Consider the following 27,799-nt stretch of genomic DNA (forward strand, 5'->3'; position numbering starts at 1 on the left):
GGGGAGTTTTATTTGTGTTTTTTCCTTTTTATGGTTAAACATATAGATCATGTGTTCTTCAACACTATTGAAGTGTAAAATATAAGCATTAGAAATGCTTTGATGGCGTCATCCTCTTTAAATTAACTGCAGTGAAGACCAACATCATTCAAGACCATTGACTCAAAAAATATCCCGTCGATTTTTATAGTTTTCATTTTATGACTCATTCAATCAACTGCAACGTTTCAGAGGGCTGCACCAGGCAACAGGGCTAACAAATGATTGAAATGCCTTGGACAGCACTGAAAGTAGTTTTCACAGCTACTGACACAACTAGTCCATACCTCGCCTGGATAATAATAAACCGAAGCGACGGGCAGCTTCTCTTCACGTGCAGCTTATGCAACAGTGCAGGTGAGACCACAGTCGTTTTTTTGGAACATTTTGTCGACACCGTTTTGATGTGCAGATGATGTTCGCGACTTATGAGGAAAAATGAAGTCAGACCAATTTTTGTTCATTAGACAGTCTAAGGATTTTATCTTATAAGAAATAGATGGTAAGCTAATGCAAACAATCACTGTCAAGGAGAGTGAAGGTAGTTGGATTTCTTGCACAAAGCCACTGTGCAGTTTACATATCTATTCTCTACAGGATAATGTAGTTATTTGTGCATTTACTGTTAATGCATTATTGACAATGATACAAGACATATTAATATACATACATATCACTTATATGTCATCTAAATCAACTACAATAATCAACAAATGACTTGTTTAAGATGATTTATACAATAACACATAATAATAGCAATAAACATGCTTAAATAATTTACAATCCCGCTGGAGAGGAGTGTACAGTGGAGTAACAGCAATAAAACCAAGTCGTACAGTAGCCTATTGCTCTCAGTTAATCTTGTGAACAACAATCATAAGGCACTCTGAGTGACAGCTATGCAAAATAAACTGAACAAAACATACAATAAGTATCTTTATCGTTTTAAAAAGCACATGACAGTGACTTTATATACTGTACAAATAAGGCACATTTGGCAACACATACATACATACACAATATACCTTTCTTTCTGAAAAATTCCGTGATGTACATCAGAACAGATAAATGTTTCGAGGCATAAGCACATACAAAGGTCCATTAAAAACGTTTTTTAATGCCCTGGCCCATTTTAACTTTAAAAATCAAGTGCCATCATCACTTCTTAATGGATCGGCAGTGTTTTTAACACTTTGACACTAAAAATATACTGCTAAACACAAAATAAATCACCATCATAGACCACAACTTATAAACTGCAAAACATCTGTGCACCAAGCAAAGGAGGGACATTCATCTTCCTCTACTGAGAGCAGTGAGCAGTTAGGTGGTGGAATGATAACAGAAATACCCCAGTTGAGCGTGCTGCAGTCCTGCGACTCAGTAGACAGGCTTGTAGAAAATCTGACCACACAGCAATCTGCGTTTCAGCTCCTTCCACAGCAGGCTGCGCTCTCTCTGCGATCCCTTCATGAAGCCACGGTTCTCCTGAGCACGTCGAGACAGATAGGGAATGACCTCGTTGACGGGGCCATACGGAACATACTTGTAGACCGGGAAACCTGCTTGACCTGTTTTTGACGCAGAATGAAGAAACAACCGTTAGAACATTAACTCCACTATGTGTGCGTACCGTGTCATTACTTTTGTTTGTAATGTCTGTTAGTAATAGTCAGAACAGTTACAAGGCACCTTACTCAAATAAGTTTTCTAAATGTGTTGATTGACCTGACAACAGCTCATTAAGTTAAGGCAGATATATAACTGTGCTCCAAAGCAAGTTGGTGGGGAAAAAAGAAAGCTGTTAAAAAAAGTGAATTGGCGTTGAATAAATATTGGATAACACTGATATGTAAAATTATAATTTTGAGATATGACAAGGTCAAACTGGTCCGTATGTTTCGCTGGTGGATAAAAGATTAGGTCGATTACAGCATTAACCATTAGTAATCTCTTACAAGCCTCTCTGATAATCACCACATCGTGGCACCTTTACTTGAACGACAACAAAAACATTTTGTCAAAAGTGTATCTCTTCTCGTTACGATTGGGTTGTGTTGTGTGTCAGTTCTATCAGTGTTCGTCTCTCTTTTGCTCCTGTTGGGCTCTAACATTGTGTCCACTCATATCCAAGAATAATCTGGCTTACTATCTTCAAAGACAAACATGGAATCTGTGACTACTGCTTTATGCTCTATTACATATTAGTTGTACAGTTTAATGTAAATTATCTCTCAAACAATATTGGGTGGCGATATGTTTATCTTTAGACTGTTAGCGTGCCTCCCGTCTCAACCAAGCATATCATAACTCTCGTTAGCAGAAACCAGAGTTGTTTGCTCTCAAGATATGAGAAACCATTTCTACGGTCAGTTTCCCCCTGAGTGTGGAAAAGCTGACGTATACAGGGACTATAGGGGTGAGTCCAAATGTCTGAGAACAGGACCTTTGGACGGCGCTGCGTGTTTTAGTGGAACGCCAATGGCCACATGTCCCAGTGATCCAAGCGTGCCTGTGGCTCCATAACTTACTGTTTACTTTTAGTATCCCAGCTGAGCACAACATACCTAGCGGGAAGCTGATCTGGTCACACATGCCCAGCAGCTGTCCAAAGTAGACTTTATGCTCAGTGGGTGAGAGGCCCATCTCATTCATCCTGGAAAAAAACAAAACAGAAAGGCACGCATGTAACATAATGAGAGCTGGAGTGTGGAAAATCCTGTAACTGGTTTGGAAAGTTGACAAAAATACCTTCTACCATTATCCAGAGCATTAGTTTAAACCATTATGATTAATCCTTGATGAATGAGAGGTTTACAGCCTCCGTGTACGTTTAAGCAAAATCTGCACTTAGTGTAAGCTGAATGTTCAAGCCCCTTTTGGAATTTCGGCATGCAGTCCTGGGACACGTACTTTTCAAGGGTGAATTTCACAGTGTCCTCGTTGTGAGTTGCAACCATGACATTTGCTTTCCTGCTGTGTTCGATCTCCTCCAGCACGTACTCCAAACACCTGCACAAACAGCAGGGCAAGATGGTTAGGACTCAGACATCTTCTATCGCATCAACATGGGGCCTTAAAAATAATTCATGACTTACTTGTGATACATCCTGTTAGTGGCCTCATAGTCTGGGTTGATTGGGTCTTCGTAGCCAATCTCCGTGGCCCTGGCTCGCTCTTGGTACATGTAGGCTCCGCGCACCAGTTTGGCACCAAAGTACCAGCCCTCTCGTCGGGAAAGCTCAACATCCACAGTTACGTTGTCATATGCTTCCTAAAAACACACAGATAAAAGGATACGACAGATTGGCACACAATTCCAGCAACATTTGGCTTTTACAGTTGAGATAAACATAAAAGGAATTGCAGATTGAAATAATTGCCTTTCAGTGGAAAACAATCCCAATTTGCTGTCGTGAGCTGTCTCACCTTGAGGTAACACTGGTAGGTGTTGAAAATAATTGGCTTTTCTTTGTTGAATTTCCTCTGCATTTCCAGGGTCAGTCGACTAATTGCTGGCTGGAAGTACGTCTGCTCGGCGTCAACCATTAGCCGCACCCCATTCTCCACGGCATGCTGTAATACATAAAAGAGTATTTATGGAATGAATTGTGTTAAGGGTTCTATGCATGTGACACTCATCAATGTGCACAAGAGAAACCAGCAAACGCATTCATGAACCAATACAGCTGTTCACACATATTCGTTTTGGTTTCCTCACCTTGGCCAGAACGTCGACCCTCTGCAGCATCCTCTTCATCTGTCTCTCCTCCTCATTTGTAAACATCTTCAACAAAGGTTCCAGGTGGCCTGTCTGCGCAACCAACACATAAAACATTCAAACATTTGGCATTTGCTTTCTTTATGATCAGAATGAGAAAAGAAAAAAAACAACTTCTATCTACATGTGCCATTTTGTTCAAAGTCCCCTTTCAAACTGAAACAAAGACAGAGTTTCTAAACTTGCCCTTATTGCCATGACTACAGAGCACTGTAAGTCCTGTAACATGTTGAGCTTGACCTCATCTGTATGAACTGATTCCACATCACGCTATAGAAGTTTAAGTTCTGCTGCAGAAGCAAAAACTGTTGTCCTTGTCTTGGCTAATGTATTGTTTACAACACTATCTTGTTATGAGAGCATAAACTGTCTAATTAGATTTATCTATAAAATGTAAGGGTCAGATATCATCATCAGAAGCTCATCACAGAAATTTCTATTTGAAAATTATTTCGAGGCTTCCTCTGTTTTATTGCACAGCTCAGGGGTGTACACGAGAAATGGCCCGAACCTCTTGAGCTGCCACAAGTCAGAATCTCCACCCCAAGACTCACCCCAAGATTTGGCGCCATAAGCAGATTGGACATTTTTGTTGTATCGCTTATTAAACTGTTCCAGTCGAGCAGATCTATTGTTCTGAAAATTGGTTGTGAGAAAATGAAATGCATATTAAAATCTTAAGAAAACACACTAAACCAATTGCCATCAGAATATTTTTTTGTTGCAGATGAACTGATGCTTGTTGAGCTGAGAGGACTAAACCACAGGCCTGTTGATACTTGCCTGTGAGATTAGAACTTCAAGCTAAACACCTGCTGTTAACTTCAAGAAATTAAGGCCAGATACTACATTAAACATAGTGTATTTAGTGTATACAATTAAAAAGTATTGTTGTGTGATTGTACTTACCCTGAGAAACCCATCTTCTCTCCAGTTAACCAGTTCTCAATGTCATCCTTGGCTCCAACACCCAGCTTCGACAAACTTTCCTACAAAATAAATATTTCAGCGATTGAAAACATAGATTGCATGACATGAAATTGAAATCCTAAATCGCAAAAGAATTAAGTGCATATTGGAAACAACCACAGATGATTCGTGGACAGCAGTTAACATGCATGGACCCGCTTCAGACACACCTTGAGTTCTTCCAGCTCCAGCTTTTGTTCCAAAAGCAACATTTCAGATTTTCCCTGTTGAGCCGCCAGGAAGTTGAAGAACTGTCTCCATTTAATCAGCACTTCTGAAAACTGGAGCTGTTCACACACAGGGCCACACGTTAATGTTCAAGTTATAGTATTAGCATTTGAACCGTATTGTGAGAAAAGACGGAGGGGCACAAATCTGACACAGGAAAGTCACATTCCTTAAACCAGTTTCCTAGTTGTAATATTATCATTTCAGTGATAACACTGAGGGATTAGTACACAGTGTTGTGAATATGATAACACTAATCTATTGGCACTGACTCAGAACCATGAAGATATAGATAAGTTCCTAATGATTTATATCCTCATTATTCTGTCATGGTGATCGGGTGCCAACGCACAGATTTGTTAATGCTAGATTTGGAATCACCATAGTTGTCAAATTAAAGCAAATCATAACTTTATCAAAAGTCTGTGGTTTATATGGTTAATACTGAAGACATGAAGTTAAACTTACAAGGAACTGTGGCCGTCCCAGCGCTGTCAACTTGATGGCAGAAAATCCATCAACAGAGGCTCCGCCTGAAACCAATAACAAAGTTTATGTCACTTATAATTCTTAGCCCATTTTATATGTAGGTCAACTCTGTCGTTCATACAGCTGACTTACTTTTAAATGGTGTTAGTGTTTGAATGGTCATTACATAAGAACCAAACTCTAACAAACATGTCGCGCTTCTTAATTACTTCCACAGAAACCTTTGCTACTTACCGGAGGCTTTGATGCATTTTATGAATGTCTCCATCTGGTTGTCACATTTGGCCTCATCTGCGTAGAAATAGGTGCGAGCGCTGAACACCCCCCCGCGTCGGTCCCCAAACTGACGGTGAGCCTTGTATTTCTTCTCACGATGATCAGCATCTGGAGTGAGGGAAGGAAAAAAAAAATTCACATTAGCTGCAAGCGACAGCGCGTAAGAAATTACAGAATTTTGAGTTTTGATGAACAACTCTCACTAGAAAGTTTAATGTCTGACCCCTTTTTTAATGAATCAACGTCATCATGTTAAGAAATTACACTAAAACAGAATTTTCGGGGATGCTATTACCGTTTTCAAGTTATTAACAGTAGTTACTTTGTAGTAGTTACACTTAATGGTAGTTTAGTACTTCATTAATCTACAACTTTACTGTGAAGTTAACAGAATTATTTTAAGCTTTTATCTTGATAGCAGCATATCTTAATTTAATTATTCCACAGTGGATGTATCACAACCTGAAATTAATCAGAAATTTCATACTAAATATGTACTTCTTAATCATAATGTAATCATGTAATGATAAGTGACATAGGAGCACTACTACAACTAAGAATATATAGTATGGAATTGGTGTTGTTACTTATAAATTAACATTTATCGACACATTAGATTTAGGAGTAGGATCAAAGGAAACACTTGGAGGTGAATGATACACTTGAGTGAGTGTCACACATTAACCCTGTGACATGTACAAAGTTTCTTCTTACTGTACTCGCTGAGCTGGACATTTCAGACCCCGCTGGATCCGGATAAAGCCATGGGTACATAACTAGACATACCAATCCCAACACGTGGGTTGTGTCCAGGCCACACTGAAGCAAGTGAACATATGTCTTCTGTGTTCCCCGCCCACACCGCATTAAATTGAATGCAAAGTAAAGTTATTTTTCGACTGGTATACACACCTGCACTTTCCTTCTCTGCTTCAGAAACACATGAACTGAAAAAGAAGCAGAGATTAACATTAAAGCAGAAAAACAATATTGTATTTTCTACCCTAAAACCTTTTACTTTTGAAAACAACAAATGGGAAATCAATTTAAGTGTCTATAGTTTGCCTCACCATCAGAGCCCACTGATAAGTCTGATAGCTACTAATGTCGCTTTCAGACCGGTTAGTCACAAAGATTTTATACTATTCATGAACACAGGGAAGTTTGAATAGACTTCTGACATGTAAGTAAAGGAAAGAAAAAAAAGTTTGTTTCAAACTTTGGGAAAAAGTCACATTCAGTAATTTTACCCAGTCTAGCTGTCTTTTTATGAAACTGTGTCGGCCTCTTTTTCTACTCCTGTTGTAACAGGAGAGACCTATCTGGGAACAAACATGTTCACTGTGTCGCCATGGAGATAACAGCCTTTCCAGTCAGTGGATTGGACAAGAGTCTGGATAATTGGTGTCGGAGTCGGACAAAATGTGCCATGATTTAGTTCAGGGTGTGTGTCCGTTCATTGTGAGCTGATCCTCAGGTTTTTTTTAGGTTTTTTTATGTGCTTATTTCCTCTGCCGGGCATTACATAACACGTCCGTGTCTGTGTGTGTGTGTGTGTGTGTGCAGGCCCATTGAGGGAATCCACACATTGCACAACAATGCTGGCAGCCCTTTTTTGATGAACACACCCCCCTCCCCCCTCGGTGCTGAATTACCAGCTCAGCCAATCACAGCAGAGGGGTTTGTCCCCGCCGACCAATAGAGGGCTGGCACTGTTGTGCAGTCGGAGATGGGATATGCACATTCAATTTTGATAAGTGTGTTCATGTGGAAGGGAAATACACTCTGGTGCACATGACTCGACCGGATAAGAACAATAACAGACTCAAAGTGATAGGATAAGAATGAGCTGGAATGTTGTCAATTAACTTTTGAATCTGCAAAGAGGACCATGGGCAAAATGAGCTGAAGCCACAAAGCCTTGTGACTTTGTTCATTAATGCTTTAGAAATCTATTCAATATAACTTCATTTTTTTTTAAATCCCTGCTATGGTCCTTCCCAGTTCGCACACATGGGTGGTGGTGGGGGGCTCTATTTAAAATGGCATCTTCCCTGGAGATCAAGGGCTGGCTGGGTCGAGACCTGCTGCTGCTGAAGCGCGGCGCGGTCCGTTCGAAACATGACCCGTTTCTGTTGCGCAACTCGTGACGCACATGTTGACATTGATTGGAGCTGCAACCCAGATGAACTTTTTCTTGGCGTGAAACACTCACTCCATTTCCTTCTTCACCGCCTCCTCCTGGGTCAGGTCCTCCTCGACGCTGTAGTCCAGCACGGCCCCCACGCCGAAGGCCTGGTTCTTCCGAATCAACGGTTTGATGGAGTCGTGGTCCTCCCCCGCCACGAACTGGCCGTAGAAGGTCATCTTCATCAGCTGCTCGAACATCCACTGACCGAGCAGCTTCCTGCTCAGGTCCATCAGCTGACACCGGAGCACAAACGAGAATGCCCGTCAGACAGGAGCGCGGGATCAGTGTTCGCCTGCTCTGATCCGGAGTTTTAAAAACTACAGAGCAACTCACCTCCTTGTTCTTCTCAACGAGCAGGTCAATGGTGCAGAGCTTGAAGACCAGCAGACTTCGGAGCAGCTCGGCGTTGCCCTTGCTCCCGTAGGCCTCCCGGGTGTTGTCGAAGTCGACGTGGATCCTGTCCAGCGGTCTGCTGGCGCCGGTTCTGGTCTGGCTGATGAGCTCGACCGGCTCGGTCTCCACCACGGCGCAGACGTTCGTCTGTTCTTGTTGTTCATGTTCTTGTTGTTGTTGTTCCTTCCCCTCTTGGCTCTTGGTGGATGCCAACGTCGATCGACATCTGCCTGGCGACATGCGTATTCTGCCGACATTGCCAGCGTTTGCCCTGACAAGTTTAGCTACAAACTTGGCGCACGACATGGTTTTTCTTCGTCCGGTCGGAGCTGTGATGGTGTGTGCGCGCTGGGCAGTTGTATATGAGTCCCCTCGCGCAGGGGGCGGTGCCTCGCTTGTGACGTCGTACCGGCATCACGCGCGAATATGTTTTCTGACATAAAGACACTGTACAGTATAGATAGATAGATAGATAGATAGATAGATAGATAGATAGATAGATAGATAGATAGATAGATGGGTGGATGGATGGATGGATAAATAGATAGATGGATGGATGGATGGATAGATAGATAGATGGATGGATGGATGGATAGATATACATGTAGGTCCATATGTAAATAACTAGTTCACTGTATTATTGTATGCACATTGTTAATTTCTTTTCCTTTTTTCTCACACTTGCTTTGGTCATGTAATCTTCCGTTTCCCATGTCAATACAGCTGCTTTGAATTGAATTGAATAGAATAGACAGACAGACAGTCAGACAGATAGACAGACAGACAGACAGACAGACAGACAGATAGATAGACAGGCAGACAGACAGGCCAATTCGATGCTTGAAACCTCTGCATGTTAAGAGAGTGCTGTAGGCTACATTACTCCTGTGAAAAATCTATGTGGCACAGTAAAGAGATGGTGGTTTGAAAAGAATGAGAAACAACGTGGGTCAATTTGGGATACATGAGCTTTCACGTGAGATAATACACACGTCCTTCATTGCACTTGTCAGTGTTTCCATCGTCACGCTTGCATCCCTACACCTTACTAACTCAATCGCAGGCAGGATAGGGGCGAGTCTTCCGGGCTTCCTCCACCCAAAGAGGTTTAACAACTACTTTTTTTCCCCAACAGGGGGCAGCAGATAACTCACCAGCACAGGGGCTTGCCGTAAATCTGAATTAGAAGAAGAACGCCGAGCCGCCTGCTGCGAGCTAACACGGAACTAGCATAGCGTGCTACTCGGCAGCGTTAACGCTTCGAAAAGGCGCATTCACTTGCTTCGCAAGGTAAGATCTCATTTTTTATTTCAGTGGTTATCGCTGCATGTATTTGATGTGCACACTTCAGTCACGTTTCTATAGTGGAGCTTAAGCGAATGTTTGTGCACTTTAGCTCGTTAGCTCGACTAGCTGACCTTACATTATCAACAAAGACACCGAGCTGGTATGGCGATGGCTGCACTGCATAGCATGGTCTTACATTGGCGTTCACTCATATGCCGCAATTATCAGGACAAATATATACGGGACGTTGTTTTCTGTTGCGTGTTACCAACGACGTGCGTCATAGAAATCGCCCTTTAAAAATAAGCAATTCATTGTAAATAACCGACGCTAGCTAACGTTAGCTAGTTTCAGTCGTGGCCCTCAGCTACGGTAAAAAATAACAAAAAAACACGAGTGCCTGAAAGCGCCATCATCGGCTGAATTAAAATGTGCTAAAACGAATATTGATGCTAACTCATGTTGTTTTCGAGATAAATGATCAACCCGTGAACAGTATTGTGTAACCGGTAGGCCGGAGACGGGTTTGGTAGGTTTACCATTTATCCGAAATGTGTTGAGGACTCGTTCTTGTCTAAGATCGACTTCGGTAAATACTGGTCGATCTTTTAGTAAACATATACAGATGACACATCAACGGACGAATTTAAACAAATGAATGGAGCCTCATCAATTGCAAAATAAAGTCCGGCCCATAAATCAACCAGGTCAATTGAATCCAGTATCGGTTAAATGCAGAAGTCTGCAGAAGGGCACAGGAGGTTGCGGACATGTGTATGAAAATGATCTGAATCCATCGGAAATGGGTTTATATCCTTTAATTTGTCACCCATCAATGTGTCTACACACACACACACACATGGACAGAGTCAATATGTTTTTACGCAGGTGTATCACTCAGAGTTTATTTTCCAGTAGATTTTCTCCACATCAGGCTCATAATTTCAAGTATACCACTGTAACTATTTATGAGAGTTGTTGGACATTCATAACCTTGTCTTTTAAAGTTTTCAGGCTTGGATTTCTGTCTAAATTAAGCAATTTGATGCGGATGGACTAAGTTTTGGATTGGAACTAGGATTAGGATAAGGACCACTTCCACAGCTGTTTGTGACAACAAAAAGAAAAGTGATCTTAAAGTCTGCAGGTGCCCCAATTCTTTGTCAGCAGTGCCACTCCATCAACCACCATGTCTGATGGCCGGATCTATGTCGGGAATCTCCCCGTGGATGTCCAGGAGAGAGACATTGAGGATCTCTTCTTCAAATATGGAAAAATCCGTGATATTGAACTGAAGAACAATAGAGGCACTATCCCTTTTGCCTTCGTCCGATTTGAAGACCCACGGTGAGTTTTTGGGATGGTCTTTGCCAAGTCGAATCACATTCCCCTTGGTGGATACCTTTATTTTTGTGGTATGATATCGTCTCCGCTGACTGCCAGCAGGGAATGGATTGAGACGGCATTCCCAGGTCAATGTCCGCTAGTGAAACAAGCGTACTATGGTAAGGAGTTCTTTGCTCTCTTCTCATAGGGATGCGGACGATGCCGTCTATGGAAGGAATGGATACGGATATGGAGACTCCAAGCTGCGTGTAGAGTATCCTCGATCTACTGGTGCTAAATTTGGTCCAATGGGAGGTGGTGGTGGTGGTGGTGGAGGAGGAGGAGGAGGAGGAGGAGGAGCACCTAGGGGAAGGTTTGGACCCCCAACTCGGAGATCAGAATTTCGCGTCATTGTGACTGGTAGGTGGACGTCATGAATAATAGCCAGTTAATATTTATCTCTGGTCGCTGCGACCTGGAAGTCAAGGGGACTGGTAGTAAGGTGGATGAAAGTCCTAGGCAGATATGTCTCACTCTTTCTCATGGCGGATTGGAGGACACAGAGGCCTAGTAAAGGACGTCTTGAGTCGTAGGCAAAAACATTTCTCTCTTATGGCGGATTGGAGGACAAGGAGACTAGTAGAGGACGTCTTGAGTCGTAGGCAAAAACATTTCTCTCTCTTATGGCGGATTGGAGGACAAGGGGACTAGTAGAGGACATCTTGAGTCGTAGGCAAAAACATTTCTCTCTCTTATGGCGGATTGGAGGACAAGGGGACTAGTAGAGGACATCTTGAGTCGTAGGCAAAAACATTTCTCTCTCTTATGGCGGATTGGAGGACAAGGGGACTAGTAGAGGACGTCTTGAGTCATAGGCAGATATGTTTCTCTCTCTCATGGCGGACTGGAATTCAAAGCGACTAAGTGGATGAGGTCAAGTCAGCTCCTTAAATGAAAAACAAAAACGGTAACATGAAACCGATCATGTTGGCTGCATAATCCCAAACACCAACTTTAGTGACTGGTAGGTGACATTTTGTCATTGAATATTATTTTTTTTGTGTGTACTGCATTGACATATTTATACAAGAATGGTTGAAGCTAGAAGAAATGAACTGTTTGTTTAAGACAAACCACATAAAGTCATATGTTTATGTGGTATGTGCCTAACTTGACCAGTCATACCAGAGAAGATTTCTGTGTCAGTAAAGATCTGTACCAATTTTTTTACATCAAAATTTCAAATTGAATTAGCTGTTTAGCTCAAAACTTCATAAAATGTTTTAAAAGGTTTAAGTTGTTGGCTTTAGACAAAAGATGGAAACTTGTCTATGCAATGATTTTTAGGCTCAAGTCACTTCTGTCCCCATCACATTTCTTTTTCTCATTTCAGGGTTGCCACCAAGTGGGAGCTGGCAGGATCTGAAGGATCACATGCGCGAGGCAGGCGATGTTTGTTTTGCAGACGTGCAGCGCGACGGAGAGGGTGTAGTGGAATTTCTCCGCAGAGAGGACATGGAGTATGCTTTACGCAGACTGGATCGGACCGAGTTTCGTTCACACCAAGTGAGTGCCAGTGATGATGAGATTAAAATGTCCCGTTACCCCGTTAATACTTAGATACGAATGTCAGGCAATTTTTTTCTTTTGTAGGGCGAGACTGCTTACATCCGTGTCTACGAGGACAGGGGCACTTCCACTTCCAACTTCAGTCGGTCACGTTCCCGCTCCAGGTCCAGAGGTCGCTATTCACCTCCCTATAACAGAGGATCTCCCCCTCCTCGCTACCAGTCGCCTCCACGCCACGCCATGTCGCGTCATAGCCCACCCCCGAGGAGGCACCCTCCACAGCACCATAGCCCACCACCACGTCATTATCGGTAGAAAGGCCCATCTTTTACTAAGGAATTGGGGAAAATGTTTTGTAGTTCTACTTTTAATTTTTTTTTCTTTTTTACCCCAATCCTACTCATTTGATACACCGTTGTTACTTCTTGCTACATACATTCCACAGTCAGGATCCCTGAACACCATGCTCCTTCCCAAAGCCTTAAAAAGCCTTTATTTTAATTTTTTTTTACACATTCATATGTGTTATCTGGAAGGCAAGATTAATGTTTTTCCCTCTTTGGTGAGATATCAGTTTTTGTGATGGCAGACTTTGTAAGGAACCAGTTCAAAGAAATAATGTGATATTGTTCAAAACAAATTACACCGTTCTGCAGCTAACATGCTAAAGGTCAACCCTTTTTTTTTTAACTCTTTACAAAATTTATCCTGTCGCAATTCTGAAGCTTGAACTATAAATCTTTTGCCAAATTAAGAACCTGTGAAGCTAATTTTTTTAAACGATGTGTGAACTTCTGACCTAGGTGGACTATAATTTGTATGTATCTCTGATGTTTTTTTTGTTTTTCTTCTTTACCAATAAAATGCAGATTTTACTGTGATTGTTTCATTCTTTGGTTCCCAATGCTGCTACCATTCATTCATTATTTACACTTGTAACATTGATAAAGGCCAGAGGTCCATTATTTTTGGCAATTTGCACTGTCAAATATTCCCATCATGGCCTGCGAATAAACAAGTGTATCATGAAATTTCCCCTTTTCATCCCTTGTATAAGATAACTAGGGTGAAATGTAAGTTGTCCAGCCTATGGACTGGAACATGAAGCATTTTCTTATTTTGACAGGTCTAGTGGATGGTGAAACATAAAAAGCTCAAATTTTAAACGCTGAATAATCCATAAGTAAGTATGAAAAGTTTTTCAAGTTCAGCCCAAGTTAGTATGATGCTATGATATTCTCCCTTTGTGTTTTGCCAGACAGCTGAGAAACAACATGGCTTTAGTGAAGTGATAACATGGGAATTTTGCACACAAAAAAAAGTATCTGCTTGATTTCCATCTCTTCCATTAAAATCACTATAGACAAATACATCTTCATGGCCTGCATGGAGAGGGTGAACAAATTGCACTCACAAAATTTAAATTTGAACGAAATGTAATGTATTTGACTCTGTGCCTGATTAACTTGTATGGATGATCTCTGTATTCTTACATAGCCCTTTAAATTAGATTGTCTCATTTTCTAGAGAAATACACAAGGCACATGTGATGCAAAATATAATAATTTTTAATACACAATAAATTAATTATACCAGTTGACCATTTGAGAAGACAGAAAAAAAAATAAACATTTTTATCCAATGGCATACTTTCATCTTCCTGGCCATTATAATCAGATAAAGCCCATATACTGTACAGACATTGTATTGCATTAATAAATATCCACTAGCTTTTGTTTTTTTTGTACAATAAATTTCTATTTCTTTAACACATTGTATACAATAAATCCTCTGACAACAAACACAGCAATACACAAACAGCAATACTCAGGCATGTTTCTGAAGATCATATGGAGACACATTGACGGTGACATCAAGCAGGTGAGTTAGCACTGGAGTTGAAGCCACAGTGAATCACACATGGGCGTGCTTGGGCTACTTTGCAAATGTGAGCTGCACCAATAAAACAAATAATCTAACTTATCTCTGACTTAGTGTCTCCCCTTGTTTTTTTTGCTGACATTTAAAAATATCAATTTCTGAACTTTCTACCAAAGGATCAGATTCACGTTACTGGGAACCCAGTTACTGGGAACCCCCCCCCCCCCCCCCCCCCCCCCCAAAACACAGTCTCAATACTATACAGATTCAGTGCCATTAAATGTTGTAAGAAATAAATGAATTCGAAATTCCATTCGCTTCCACTGTGTTAAGTTGAGGTCAGAAGATATACATCCGAAATTTTACACACATAAAACAAAGATTAAATCCATGGCTACATACCACTGAATAGCTATCACTGAACTGACCCTTTACACGTTACACGCCAGGTACTTATTGGGGGCCTCGGCTAGATCACACCCAGCGGCAATTGATGGACAGTCTGAGCAGAAACTCCTGAGTGGGGAGTTATTGCGTTCACGCAAGCTAAGAAAGGGCCTGTAGGGAACGGTGACCATTTCCGTCTGGCCAAGAGGCAAACCCTCTTGAGAGCACCAGATCCAGGTGAGCAGGCTGTGGACAACTTCAAACTTCCTCTTCCAAATTAAAAACGTCCTTTACGGGACAAGAAATGTGACCGAGGAAGGTGTATGACAAATGGTCAAAGTTGAACCAGCCTCAAATGAAAGAGCTCATTTTGAACAGGTATGAACATAAAGAGATCTTGAGGTAATAGTGAAGAGAAATGCACCCATACTGTCAACAATTATTGTGTACAATGTTGTCAGTTTCAGCATTCAAAAGGAACTGGCCAGAGCGTGTTAAAAGACTAAGGCAAACTAGATCTACAGGGCAAGATGGTGGCAGAAAGAGATATGAAAGTGTTTATGGGAAGTGTAGAGGAAGCACGCTGCCTGCACTGCACACCCCTTTGATTGTTCCACCAGCCCAAATTAACCAGCATGGCAGTTCATACTATGTTGTAAGAACCAACAGCTGAATTCTTCAGTGAAATTTGGTTAGTCGAGGATGAAAGAAAAACGAACGGAACAACTGTATTAACCATTTGAATATGTCAATTCCAGAGAAATATTTATCTGCGCAGAAATAAAAGCTAGGATAGTCAGCGAAAGACCAAATTAATCAAGCCAAATTGCACCTTAGTCAAATGTACCAATGGAGAAGGAGCACATGGCATGAGAACTTGGGGAACATTAAAAAAATTGTGATACCGTATATGAAAGAAGAAGGACTGCAAAGAGCTTCAGTCTGTATATCTTGCTTTCTTGTGTGCATCAAAGGCAGACAGAGAAAGAAGCTATAGTAGCTTCATCTCTAGTACATCTAATGTTTACAAAAACAAACCATATAATAATGCCAGGTAATATTACTGAAAATATATTCAAGGGTATCAAAAAATGTATACGTGTGGTAGTTATAACGAATTTACGAATGTCAATGCAGTGAAGAATTTGGTTGCGGTATCCCTGAAAAAATAGCTAAGTTTAAGGCAAACTAAATAACATCCTGAAGCAGTTTCAACAAGGATACATTCACTAGGTGCACAATAACTCTTCAGAAAATAAATGTACAGGCAACAATTGCATGTCCTGATTATAGACAGGAGCAAGTGCAGATGGGTAGTTGTACAACTATCTCGAAAAAAGTCCTTTTTTTTAATGACCAATTATCTTTTTTCGTCACTTGCTGATCATTCGCACTGATTCCTTTCCTTTTGATGACAGGGCTATGTGGTTGTGTCAGCTTCTTGAAACAATTCAGAAAGAAAAAGAATTAAACAACCGCCCCGGGCATCACTTGTTTTCTATGAGAGTCTGCACTTTTTGGACCAAGTCTCGAGCCATCAACAGGACCTGGGAGACGTTGTGGTGCTCGGCCATTTCTGAGGAGAGAGTATGGAAATCATTTTGACTTGCAAGAGGTGAATGGCCATTATAAAGGAAGGAAGTAATGGAACCAGTAATATGTAATTGTTTTTTCTAAACTCTGAGAAAATGAATGTATTTAACAAGTAAATCGTATGTAAAAATTCCCATTTGTCTCTTTTGAAATGGCTCTACATTATCCTGGCTTAAATATGATCGTAACCGACTGGTTTACTCTGCTTAAACTGATTATTGGATTGTATATTAAACTAGTACATTAATAAAATCTGGTTATTGTTTACCATCAGTGCTACTTCCACTATATTGTGACACTTTTATTCACCGTCTTACCATTGAAGAACTTGATGATGTCTGTAAAGTCCATGTTATTCTCCAGGATGATGTCTCTATACATTTCCACGAGCGCCAGAGCAATGAAGAGCCCAAAGTGCTCGGAGGAGGTGTGCTTGGCTGCCCAGATGGTTTCCCACACGGAGAACACGTCATCATACACCATTTCTGTTTGGAGAAAGAGTAACACATCAGATTACATCGTGCTGAGTGAAATACTACGTTGACTTTAATGGGTAATTCAAGCATATATCAAAATGCCGGCATTTCCGTTTACCTCTTTTGAAGTCCAGTAGAAACCAACGATAGCAGAAGTAGAAGTGCGTATAGTCCCCATTCTGCTGCATCAGTTCAAACAGCTCAGAGTCCAGGATCTGGAAATATGAAAACATAATGCCATCATTACCCTTCAGCTTGTTTGAATGTGCACGCACGCATCTGTGCACATACATGTACAGACCTGGATGAGAGAACGCATGTTGGCAAAGTGAGAGTCCATGGCGCCGCCGTGAGGAAAATTCTGGTTCATCCTCTTCATCAGTTCAGTGAAGCAGCTGAAGGCCATGACCTCTGGGGAGGATACACACATGCACACACCATTTTAACAAGTCGTTCATTTAGTCATTTATGTGCACTTCTGCAAAGCTGATATTGACAGAGTTTGCACTTAAAAAACGTTTCACTGACCATCGTCCAGAATAACCAACAGAGGAGCCAGCAGATCACACATGCCCTGGACGTAACCTGTATCCAGATGCTGCCACACGTAACTATGAAGAAGACCACATTTGTATAACTATGTTTGTTTTCATTTTTTCCCCTTTTGGGTTGAGACAAACCTCGGACGTGTTTAGCACGGTGACACATTTACCTGCACATGATGTTGCGCAGCTTCTCCAGGTTCTCAGGAGTGAAGTACCAATATGTTCTGTCACAACGTCTGACATCTTTGTCAATGCGATGTAAGTTGATCAAGTACACGTCCAGGGTTTCTTGCTGCAAAAATAATAGTTAATTAATAATAATCAATCATTACATGTTGATAATTAAAAGCAGAAGCACAGTGTCTCTGACTGTCCTGTTCAATGCTTACGGAATAGGTTTGTTCTTCTGAGGACTCATCGTGTTTGGTGTCTCCTCCCACCTCTGCAGACTCCGGTTCAGTGAGCACGTTGTCCATCTCAGGCTCCTCCTCAGAAAGGCCCAGGTCGGTGCCCTCAGGACTGGTGTTACAAGCTGTGTCCAGATGGTGATCTAGGACAAGGCGCTCGGACGCCATTCTCTCTCTCTGTGCCAGAGAGATTGGTGGCGCAGCAAGGCCTGCAAAGGGCCTGGCCTTAATATCCTCAGACGTTACACAGGTCCCCACAGGAATGTCCTCCATTTCCAGTGCAGAAGGTGAGTCGTCTGAATCGGCTGTGTCCGGAGACTGCCGGGGGTGGGACGATAATGAAAGGCTCCCCCTTGAAGCTGACTGAAGAGCATTCAGTACTTGCCTGACTGGTGAATTTGAACCGGGTTTGTCGAATGGAATTTCTGCAGCCTTGTCCTTTTTGGTTTCAGCCAAGTCACAGACTGCTGCTTCTGCTTCCTTTCTATCTGACTCTGTGGCACAGGTCTTGATCATTTGTGATGGATTTTTTTGAGGGGGCGTTTGAGGTCTTTCAGTAAGCTCTGGCTTTTTTTCCATGTCATGATTTGTATCTTTTTCCGCTGTGGGTGGACACAATGGCTCCACTTCCAGATCTTTGCTCTTGTGTGCTTGAAGTGTCAAGGTCTGCCCAAGTAGAGGTGCTTGGAAATATTCATTATGAATCTCTGTTTCTAACTTTAGGACATTAGTGTTCTCCGGTGCAGACCTTATATTCATATTTGTGTCTACTGCTTTTGAATCTTTCAATTGATCATCTGTTGTTATATCTTTTTCTTCTACTTCAGGTTTGTCTTCAGCTTCAAATGTCCCTTTTGACTTACTGTCACCATTGTCTTCAACTACTGCATTTTGTGAAACTGTCTCCATCTTTTCCATCTCTGAAATTTTGTCCTTGGCTATTGATTCCAAAGCATCCATCCCTCCTGGCTGTGATCCCTTTGTAATTTTCTCAATTAAGACATCTGATACTTCAGCAGTGGGCTGAGATGTTGCAGATCCAACAGCTGACCCTGATACAAGAGGCCTGTTTTCCAAACCTGGATTGGACAGAACTGGAGAGGTGGTGTTGCAGGAGAGAGGTTGTGGAGAGTCTGCAGCACCATTCGTGACTCCCTTCGCTGGACTACTGTGCTGTACTTCCCCTTCCTCGGCCCTGGGCTCAGACTCAATCTGATCCATTGTCTCAACCGATACAAACACCTGGTGACCGAAGAAAAATTGAGAACAAGCCACACATTGAGATGGACTTAGTTTTACAACAGTTGTTTTGAAAGTTACATTACTGCTGAAAATGTCAAAGTTATACAATAACTTCCGACTATTAAAGCAGCCTTAGGTTTCCATTAATTTCATTAACAGATGAAATCATTTTGAGATTTGAAACATGCACAGGATCTATCATGTACGCTGTCACAATTAACAATTTGTCAAAGTTACATACAATGTTTTGTTTTACATTCATTTCTCCTGATCTTCCTTCTGAGCTCTGAAGATGTCAGTCAGATAATAATTTGCAGTATTCCGCAACCGCTGGATGGATTCCCATAAAGTTTGGTAAAGACATTCACGTTACCTGAGGATGGCAACTAGTGACTTTAGTGATCCGCTGACTTTTCCTCTAGCAACACCTGTTGGTCAAAGTTTTATTCGTATCCTATTCTTATCCTCTCACCTTTACCCTGTGCAGACATTCTTGGTTCCAAAACAATGTTCATTTTGGTGGTTCCCTGATTTTATCCTCTCATATTTGTGTTTTTTAGTGAAAAATCTAATCAAATATGGCAGGGACTGCCATGGAATTAGGCTCACACATTCATGCCACCCTTAAGCTAAATGGTTCTCACTTTGGCGAACCTCTGACTTTGATTACTACGTGCCTAATCCAAGCATGTCACTTTGGATTGATTTTAATAGTGTTCATTGACATAAATGAAGGTCAATGGATGCTGTTCCAAATGTTATAAATGCGTAGTGGTAAATGGAACTTGATATCTACTAACTCATTTTGTAAACTGCACTAAAACACACAAAACACTAGATTGATCTATTGTTAGAGATGCAGAAACAGTTCTTGTGATGCTGATGCTTATGAAAAACTACCTGTGCGCTGCTGCTGGAATCACTCTGTGAGTGGGTAGTCTGTTGTTCTGAGCTGCTGCTTAGAGACGACTGGAGTGGAAAAAGCATCACACAGGAGACAAACAGCAGAACTGTCAGCCAAGTTAACACACAGAAACGTTGCCTAATGTGTTGTGTTCGTTATGATAGTGATTCCACAATGAAGAACATTTTGAGACTAAAACGTCAAACTTGCATCTGTGCTGATGGTGGAGTCTCGCTGCACGGGTCCTCTTTCCACACTGGCTCCAGACGAACACCTGGCGATGGCCTCAGCGTGTTTCTCTCTCTCCCTCTGAAGGACAATGACCTCACAACCCTGCCACTCCTTCATAGTCTGCTCATACGTGATCCGCATCTGCTCGTCGATCTGAAACAGAAACTTTGTTGAAGCAAAGATTGTGACAGACCCAAGGCTGTACACGTGTACACGTGGATGTAGAGATACCTCCATCCTGGATTTCTCAGTCATGGTGAACTGGTAGTGTCCCAACAGGAAGGGCCATACTTCTTTGCGTAGTGATGGTGCCACACCACCAAAATACACAAGCCTGTGTATCTCCTCCTCCTCATAGGCCTGACCAAAAAAAAGTTTGTTATTCATTAACTCACACTAAATAAGAACCATTTAATACAGCAATGAATTATAACAATGTTTTATGGCCTGTTGCTCAAGGCCTATTCTTACAGAGCTTCCCTTGAGGAACCTGCTCCAGACCTCGACAGAGAGGCCCGTTCGAGCATCACAGGGCACATCTGGGTCAACTATAGTGGTGTTCACCAGAGCAGAGAGGTGGGTACGAACTGTTGACAGATGACGGCAGTATGCAAGCCCTGGGTAGGAAAGATAAAACTTGTGTTGGATTGATTAGAACTGTTGTTTCATCAAAACGATCAATTTGAATAACATTGGAGTCGTTTGTACTCACATCCATAGAAAGCACGCGAGATTATCTGGTACTTCATGGTGTCACACAGGAGCTTTAAGGAAGCCCTGGTAGAATGGGAAAATGGCTAACTTAGTCAAGCGGGATAATCTAAATATAGATTTTAAGGCTTTCCCTGGGAAATAATTACCTCTCTTGATTGCAGCCATTAGGCAGAGAGCCATCAGAAGAGCCATTTTGAGAGCAAGAGGAGCACAAGGACTTTCTGGGGGTGGGTTGCCACAAGTTCACACCCTGGTCCATCAGATCTAGAGCCACTAAACAGCAGAATACCCCAAATCATTACAGTTGCAGCTGCCATCAGCATTAAGCAAGTTATAATGGAGGAAATTCCAATAAATGGACACAGATGAACATAAAAAAACAAAAACAAAAACAAATGAGAGGATGGAGAGGGGAAAATGGCAGACAAATTACTCTATGTCCATGTCAAGTCTCATGACCGTTGACTATAGAAATTGACACACAGGCACTAAATAGACTCTAAAAAGATAAGAAAGGCAGCAGTTTAACATCAGAGAGAAATGAATTAGAAAGGTGCACACTGCACACTAAATCCAAGCCGACAGAAAAGAAACAGGTTTATCGACTGAAGTTGTCTAATTTGTTAAATCACTATGAAGAGTGTAATGTAATAACAGATGTAATCTCTGACGAATCGTCATTGGATTAGGCAGAAAAGGAAGATTAAAGTCACTTACTGAACTCCATCTGATTGCCGGGAAAGAGGATTCGAAACACATAATCGGTGGCTTCATCATCTTCTTTATCGGACACAGAATCACATGAGCTGTGTGGACTCCTCTTTCGCAATTTGGGGAAGACTTTTCCCTGAGAGTGGAGAGACCACTGTAGTTTAGTAGTTGCGAATAAATCGCCATTTCATTGGGTATTGAAAATATAAGGCTGCGGATGTAATTCATTATCCACTGGTCATGCTGACCTTTCCCCTCTGATTCCAGAGCGGCGGGTCCAGCTGTCCATGAGGTAGCAGGCCAGTCTCCAAGCAAGTGAGAAACTGGAGGATGTGGCCTCCTTTGGGGAAATGTAGAGGAGGTCTCTGGATCCCGTCCTGGCTCACCAAAACTACAGTCCCACCACTGTTCACTGGAGAGATAAACACAGCGGGGACCAAGATAAATAACTCCTCGGACTCCTGCTTTCGGTACAGTAATAAAAGGGGGTGTTTCTTTACTGTACCTTGCTGATGACAGTGGAGATACACAATCTCCTCCAAACGAATTGTCATTGCATAATCCCAATAAACACTGAAAGAAAGATGAGTGAACGGGAGGCCATTGAGTCAACTGTGTAAAAAAAGATTACACAATACATTAAGATCTTACTCGTCTTAGACTGGGCCCTATCAGTCTAACCAACCTTTTCTCAGAATCTAGCTCCCCCACATTTCCATTCATCAGCTGATTAGGCGTCCATTTCAGTGTCATGAGATCTGCAGTTTGATGGAGAGAAAGATAGCCTGGGATGGCCTCCATGTCGTCTCTCTGCAGGCACAAAGAAGAGCTTGTCACATGAGTATAAATCAATGAACAGGTGCTGCCAGTTCCCTTTAATTTGAACAAATGCAAAATGAATATTCAGTTTCTTACAGCAGATACTATCATTGCATTAGACAGGAAATAAATAAACGCACCGGCTGCACAAGGACATTGTTCTTTCCAAACAGAAGTGTGGCTCTGGAGTTTTGGTGGAGCGATTCAACGTAGTCCCTCGCCCACATGAGAGGGCGATCATCCATGCTACCGCTGGACTGTCTCTTCTGGATCTGACAGATGACATTATTATCATTATTATTATTATTACCCATGCGATATTGCATACAGCAGGTTTGAGCTTATTGTTTCGATTAAATCAATGAAACCCCCGACAGTCTAACCAGGGCAGGTCGTCTGGACGGAGAATCCTGTCGACAGTGGCCGCTATGGATGCGATGCCGCTGTACGAGCTCGTCGGCGGATGGGTCTGTCCAGAAGTGGTCTGCAGTCTTAACTTTGGTGTACTCCAATGCACAAGGGCCAACTGCAAAACAAGTTTGAGTAATACAGATGTTTTCGAGTAAAGCAGAGTAAATGGTTTAGGTGATATAGTGTAGTCAGACCACGCCCAGGTTAGTGAGGTTTATAAATACCCAATAGAGATGCAAGAATTGGTCCATCCACCAGATCCATCAGCATGGCTTCTTTCTCATAGAAGGCACTGTAAAAAATGATCATTTTTGAATTTCAAATGGAAACCTGACTTTGCATTTCCTAACTGTCGAGCAGAACAGTTAACCACATGATATGGGATGTTGACATGCTTTAGGTCAGTAGGTGATGGAACATGTGTGATATGTATAAAATGTCAGACACCTTTGATTATCTCTGACATCCCTTAAGAGAACTGCTTAAGGTGAGATGCTACTAAAAGAAGATTATCGGAGGAGATGATGCACTAAGGCCAGAGACACATAAATGCATTTAATGATGTATAAACATTACCTGCTGTTCTCTACCAAGTACAGGACAATCTTGTCCAAGAGCTTCTCCATCAGTGCAGTCCGGATCCACAGGTGTTTCAGTGCCTGAGGAGGGAGGTTGGACAACTTAGATTGCCGACTGCGGTCGTTAGTCAGCGACAAATTGTTCTGTTTGCTGAAAAACAGAGAAGAAACAGATGAGATGCCTGTATAGGTACGGTCTGTAGTATTTAATATGGCACATATCAACAAGACTAAAATGGCATATTTATATAAGTATTCAGTCACTGGCCTTTCATGGGCAGAATGTGAGATTTCACCTGTTTTCAATAAGCTGTTCCACCTCATGGACCTTGTGACAGAGTTCTTCAGCAGGTGAAAAGCTTTTTGCCAACTTCAGAAAGAGTGCTGCAACCTTGTTACTGCACAGCAGGCCTGCAATACGCCGCTTCAGTCCATGAAGCACACAGGCCTCGACTACAGCTACACATGCACACGCACACACAAACACACAGAGTCTTAGTCAACATTTGGTTTGGATTTTTTAATTGAGGTTATGTGTTAGTTATTTGGCTTGAGCAAAATATAATTTCCTCTCTGTGAAAGCCTCACGCCTTTTTACAAAAAAACAGGTGACAGGCAACACAGGTGGCTCAAATAGACTCAAATCTGTCCGACACTGAGTACTGTTGCTAGGATATGAAGGATGTGAATCACACATGCATCACTCCTGGTTAGTATCAACACCTCTGAAGGGTGCTGGTCTACTTTCATACAGTCCATCCTTTCCACCCTATCATATATAAACAGACATGGCATTTAGCAATATGAAAATAATTTCTGAGGGTTTCAATTGCTTGAATTGAACAGAATGTAAAGGACCATTTTGCACTACGAGGATGAACTCTTGGGAGTTAACAGGGCTTGACACAGAGTGATGTCAACCATCAGGCTGTACTGTACATGAACATGTGGTTGTGACCTATACTGCGACCTACACAATTAGATACAGAGTGTTCTTTGCCATAATCTCATAAATTAGCGGCAAACAACTGAAACATTTTTCTAAAAGGCATTAAAAAAATATTTAACCAAATTCTCTTTATAGCAGCACCTAGTGACGCCTATACTGTAGCTGTGACCTGAACTGTGGAACAACCATAACAACAAAGATATCTTAGGGTACAATGCAATCACAATAGGTTTTAATGCAAAAATGATTTACCACAGAAGGATATGATGTGGCTGCTGTCAGCGTGCACAAATTTCCTTGTTACTGCCTCCTCCATAATTTGTTTCACCTAGGAGAGAAAGGTACACGGTGAGACAAGATGTAATCTGTCTGACATAAGGTGGCAAACAGTCAAACCAAGAAGTGCAAGAGTAAGTCATGGGGTCATATGTTACAAGAGGCAGTGATGAAGTGGCGAGTAGTGAGATCCTTTCATGCAAAAGCATCAGCTTTCCCAATTTTCTGGCGATCCAGCAATCTACGTCGTAAAAGTCGGAGATTCTCACAAGAAAGAGATTTTAAACAATCTACACAATTGAAGCTGATGCTGATTTGTTAATATATGCATCTTTCTCTCATTTATTACCCTCGTGACATCACCAGGGTTGTTTTCTCAGACCCGATAAAGCTTAAGGAGCCACAGAAGACTTTGCATTTGGTTTTTTTACAGACAGATTAAATACTCCCCTATGACTAGCAAACGGATTTTGATGTGAAAAATCAGTGGTGTGCCCCTGTAAGTTGATTTAACATAGCTATATTGAGTTTCTTATCAATTGCATCCATGATATGTTAGCTTTTCCAACTGGTTTGTTGTCATTGCTCTCATTAAATTCCGTCAGGACGTGTATCTGAGGTGGCAGCAAGGAGTATGAATATGTTATATTGTGTTTGGAGGCTGCCATTTTACTGTAATAGGCAATCTTATTAGTGGATTGTTGCATTTATTCATGTGTACACTGTAATGCATCCTTTTAGCAATGCAACATTTATTTGTAAATTAAACTGGGTGTATCTGATATGATGTGCTGTGCTGTTTGTCCACATAATTTGAAAATGTTCTAAAGATTAAACAGTCCTGTCATAAAAGAATATATGATTTTACAGCTTTATTTAATAAGGTATGTATTAGAATTATGAGGAATATTGCAAAAAAACAACAACCTCAAACATCCCTGTTCACCATTCCACATAGATTCATTACCTTTAGTGCAGCTATACTGCAAATAAACGGACACGGTGTCTGTCCTTTATATGATTTAACAACCTGATATGTAAAACAACAACAACAACAACAACAACAAAAAGTACATCTATGTGAAGATGGATTTAAACTTGAAAAACAAAACGCATAATTTCAATATCCTATGTTGCATTTCAAACCCACATCCCACAGTTTGGCCCCTCCTTGCTGCAGGATCTGGTACCAGATTCATGGATGTTGGAGAGGCAATGAGTCACAGGTGAGGGGGAGCATGGGCATGATAAACCCTGAAGTACCAGGCTTTTCTCAGCGATGAATAAAACATGCTGTTACTCCTCTCCCCGGGGAATCATGGAGTCGCGAAGCAGTTAGGTAGGGTCCGCAGTGTGCTCCCTCTAATTTCTATGTAGATTCATATTCCAAAATGGCTCATTATTGAGCAATACATCACCCAGCTTGGGTTGGGATTTTGTTTGTTGCATTTAATGCTTTCTATAGCACATGTTAAGATGCCAAGTGAAACTGGTGCCAAGGTCACACCTTTAAGTTCTTAATAATAAGATGGTGAATTTACAGAAATGTCAGTCCTAACCATGACTTGGAGAGCACGAATAGTAACAAATGAATCTGCAGTTGCATTTGTAGCCCCCCCCCCCCCACCCATATAAAATCATCACCACCACCATCATCAAGATTATCGTCATCATCACCACACTATCATCGTCAGCATCATTTTTACGCCAATCTGCCTGCACATTACATTTCACTGGCATCTTCATCGCATCCACTGTCATTATGATAGAATCATGGACACCTTTGTTTTTTTTAATGATAATAAAAAGGCCTGTGTGGCGTAGTCGTGGCTCCCATGCGATGAACGACGACCACACACACACACACACACACACACACACACACACACAGTCAACATAACAAGGCATTTAGAAGATGATGATGATGAAGAAGAAGAAATGCAGCGAACCTCTTTCTTCACATTGCGCAGCAGTTTCTGTCGCGTCTCGGCCTCTGTCACGGGAGAAAACATGATGAATATGCCGATCAGAAAGATGCCGTGTCGGGAATTAATAACGGTGATGATGATGATGATGATGATGATAGGCTCGCGACAGGAACATGATAACGGCGGCGGCCGCACCTCCCATCGCTCCGGGGGCAGGAAGTGGCGGCGGCTGTCGACGCTCGCTCGCTCCTTCAGGGTGGATGTCCAGAAAGCCACGGACGTGACACGACAACAGTGAGTCGGGAGGATGCGAGGAGCCGAGATGTGTCCTCTCGGCGACTAAATTAAACCTATCTGCTACCTCTCAGTGAACCAACACCCCTTTAAAGCCACAGTGGCCTATAGGATAACACGCACACAAACACACACACACACACACACACACACACACACACACACTCAAAACATAAACCATGTCCCTTGAAATATTGTGTTCATTCTTTGTAATATTTTATTCCATAAAATCTTTTTGAGCCATTTTTTGGTGTTGCACATATAGTCATTGAACCTAAAGGGCCTCAGGTCAAATAAACCAAAACCTCATTCAATTAATTATATATAACAATTAGAATCCTGACAGAAATAATGCATTCATATTCAAACAGTGTTATCCTTCTATAATCACTCACTGTGGTAAGCAATTAGACTGTAGGATACTATATAAATATATAAATATAAATATACTATACATTTGATGTCCTTTTTTGAATTATTACTTAACTTACATCTCCAACAACCTACTTTGGCAACATAGTACTTCATCTTTGATGTATTTTTATGTATATTGTTTAAGTTTTACTGAGTTAGAGATAGTGTTGATTCAAGTTAACAAAATGCAATATATTGCTTTTGAAATGTGGTGGGGGGGGGGGTAAAGTAGCATTATATTCAAAATATTCCAGTAACGTCGATTGCACTTGGGTGAGTTTTTTGATTTACTTCTTTCATGCACCAAAGTTTAAGTCGGGCCGCATGGAAATTTTCATCTTTTTCTTTAATTATAGTGCAATGTGGTCAGTTGTGTAGAGGCTTAGTAGACCACATTGGATGTCTTTTTGAAGAATTATTTAACTTTAATTTGTTTATATCTTATGCCTTTTTAATGGTTTAACTAACACAGATGAGGTGTTATTCAGGTC

General features: G+C 41.5%; 3 protein-coding genes across 7 annotated transcripts; 1 reads left to right on the top strand and 2 right to left on the bottom strand.

Moving 5' to 3' along the window:
- Positions 1-756: 756 nt before the first annotated feature.
- prodha (proline dehydrogenase (oxidase) 1a) lies at positions 757-8,716 on the bottom strand. Its single transcript, XM_035608126.2, has 14 exons — positions 8,307-8,716; positions 7,998-8,206; positions 6,695-6,729; positions 5,741-5,890; positions 5,486-5,550; positions 4,960-5,076; positions 4,730-4,809; positions 4,375-4,456; positions 3,761-3,853; positions 3,469-3,615; positions 3,138-3,313; positions 2,953-3,051; positions 2,607-2,695; positions 757-1,610 (listed from the first exon to the last, which is right to left on the bottom strand). Exons 1-14 carry the CDS (start codon positions 8,670-8,672, stop codon positions 1,420-1,422), a joined length of 1,899 nt encoding a protein of 632 aa, XP_035464019.1. The 5' UTR covers positions 8,673-8,716; the 3' UTR covers positions 757-1,419.
- A 781-nt stretch (positions 8,717-9,497) lies between these two features.
- Positions 9,498-13,429, top strand: srsf9 (serine and arginine rich splicing factor 9). Of its 4 annotated transcripts, none has more exons than XM_035608129.2 (5): positions 9,498-9,656; positions 10,824-11,000; positions 11,188-11,399; positions 12,373-12,545; positions 12,633-13,429. In XM_035608129.2, exons 2-5 carry the CDS (start codon positions 10,843-10,845, stop codon positions 12,861-12,863), a joined length of 774 nt encoding a protein of 257 aa, XP_035464022.2. In that variant the 5' UTR covers positions 9,498-9,656; positions 10,824-10,842; the 3' UTR covers positions 12,864-13,429. The 4 variants fall into 4 exon arrangements, with proteins under 4 accessions (XP_035464022.2, XP_035464021.2, XP_035464023.2 ...); XM_035608128.2 differs by having other exon boundaries at positions 9,500-9,656; positions 10,661-11,000; XM_035608130.2 differs by having other exon boundaries at positions 9,500-9,656; positions 10,821-11,000.
- Positions 13,430-14,665: 1,236 nt separating this feature from the next.
- sgsm1b (small G protein signaling modulator 1b) lies at positions 14,666-27,012 on the bottom strand. 2 transcript variants are annotated; one of them, XM_035609123.2, is made up of 25 exons: positions 26,796-27,012; positions 26,622-26,665; positions 24,649-24,724; positions 23,744-23,906; positions 23,446-23,598; positions 23,094-23,161; positions 22,842-22,984; positions 22,599-22,730; positions 22,325-22,449; positions 22,145-22,212; positions 21,888-22,051; positions 21,646-21,775; positions 21,075-21,201; positions 20,927-20,991; positions 20,686-20,831; positions 20,446-20,574; positions 20,194-20,367; positions 19,980-20,048; positions 17,820-19,079; positions 17,598-17,722; positions 17,414-17,496; positions 17,187-17,296; positions 17,004-17,100; positions 16,727-16,894; positions 14,666-16,392 (listed from the first exon to the last, which is right to left on the bottom strand). In XM_035609123.2, the coding sequence occupies exons 1-25, from the start codon at positions 26,800-26,802 to the stop codon at positions 16,304-16,306; spliced, it is 3,915 nt and encodes a 1,304-aa protein (XP_035465016.2). In that variant the 5' UTR covers positions 26,803-27,012; the 3' UTR covers positions 14,666-16,303. The 2 variants fall into 2 exon arrangements, with proteins under 2 accessions (XP_035465016.2, XP_035465015.2); XM_035609122.2 differs by having other exon boundaries at positions 26,622-27,012.
- Between the last annotated feature and the right edge of the window lie 787 nt (positions 27,013-27,799).

The sequence above is a fragment of the Scophthalmus maximus genome, chromosome 20 (assembly GCF_022379125.1).
Source record: "Scophthalmus maximus strain ysfricsl-2021 chromosome 20, ASM2237912v1, whole genome shotgun sequence".
Taxonomy (NCBI): domain Eukaryota; kingdom Metazoa; phylum Chordata; class Actinopteri; order Pleuronectiformes; family Scophthalmidae; genus Scophthalmus; species Scophthalmus maximus.

What these genes read in the sequence shown, in the direction of transcription:
- prodha (XM_035608126.2), bottom strand. Translation starts at nt 8,672, where the DNA reads ATGTCGTGCGCCAAGTTTGTAGCTAAACTTGTCAGGGCAAACGCTGGC. An exon ending in TGGAGCTGGAAGAACTCAAG is followed by an intron (nt 4,810 to 4,959) that starts GTGTGTCTGAAG and finishes TTTATTTTGTAG; the next exon opens with GAAAGTTTGTCGAAGCTGGG. An exon ending in CCAGATCAGCTTCCCGCTAG is followed by an intron (nt 1,611 to 2,606) that starts GTATGTTGTGCT and finishes CGTCAAAAACAG; the next exon opens with GTCAAGCAGGTTTCCCGGTC.
- srsf9 (XM_035608129.2), top strand. Translation starts at nt 10,843, where the DNA reads ATGTCTGATGGCCGGATCTATGTCGGGAATCTCCCCGTGGATGTCCAG. An exon ending in ATTTCGCGTCATTGTGACTG is followed by an intron (nt 11,400 to 12,372) that starts GTAGGTGGACGT and finishes TTCTCATTTCAG; the next exon opens with GGTTGCCACCAAGTGGGAGC. An exon ending in CCGAGTTTCGTTCACACCAA is followed by an intron (nt 12,546 to 12,632) that starts GTGAGTGCCAGT and finishes TTTCTTTTGTAG; the next exon opens with GGCGAGACTGCTTACATCCG.
- sgsm1b (XM_035609122.2), bottom strand. Translation starts at nt 26,684, where the DNA reads ATGTTTTCTCCCGTGACAGAGGCCGAGACGCGACAGAAACTGCTGCGC. An exon ending in AATTCTTGCATCTCTATTGG is followed by an intron (nt 22,985 to 23,093) that starts GTATTTATAAAC and finishes CTTGTTTTGCAG; the next exon opens with TTGGCCCTTGTGCATTGGAG. An exon ending in AATGGCTGCAATCAAGAGAG is followed by an intron (nt 20,992 to 21,074) that starts GTAATTATTTCC and finishes CCATTCTACCAG; the next exon opens with GGCTTCCTTAAAGCTCCTGT.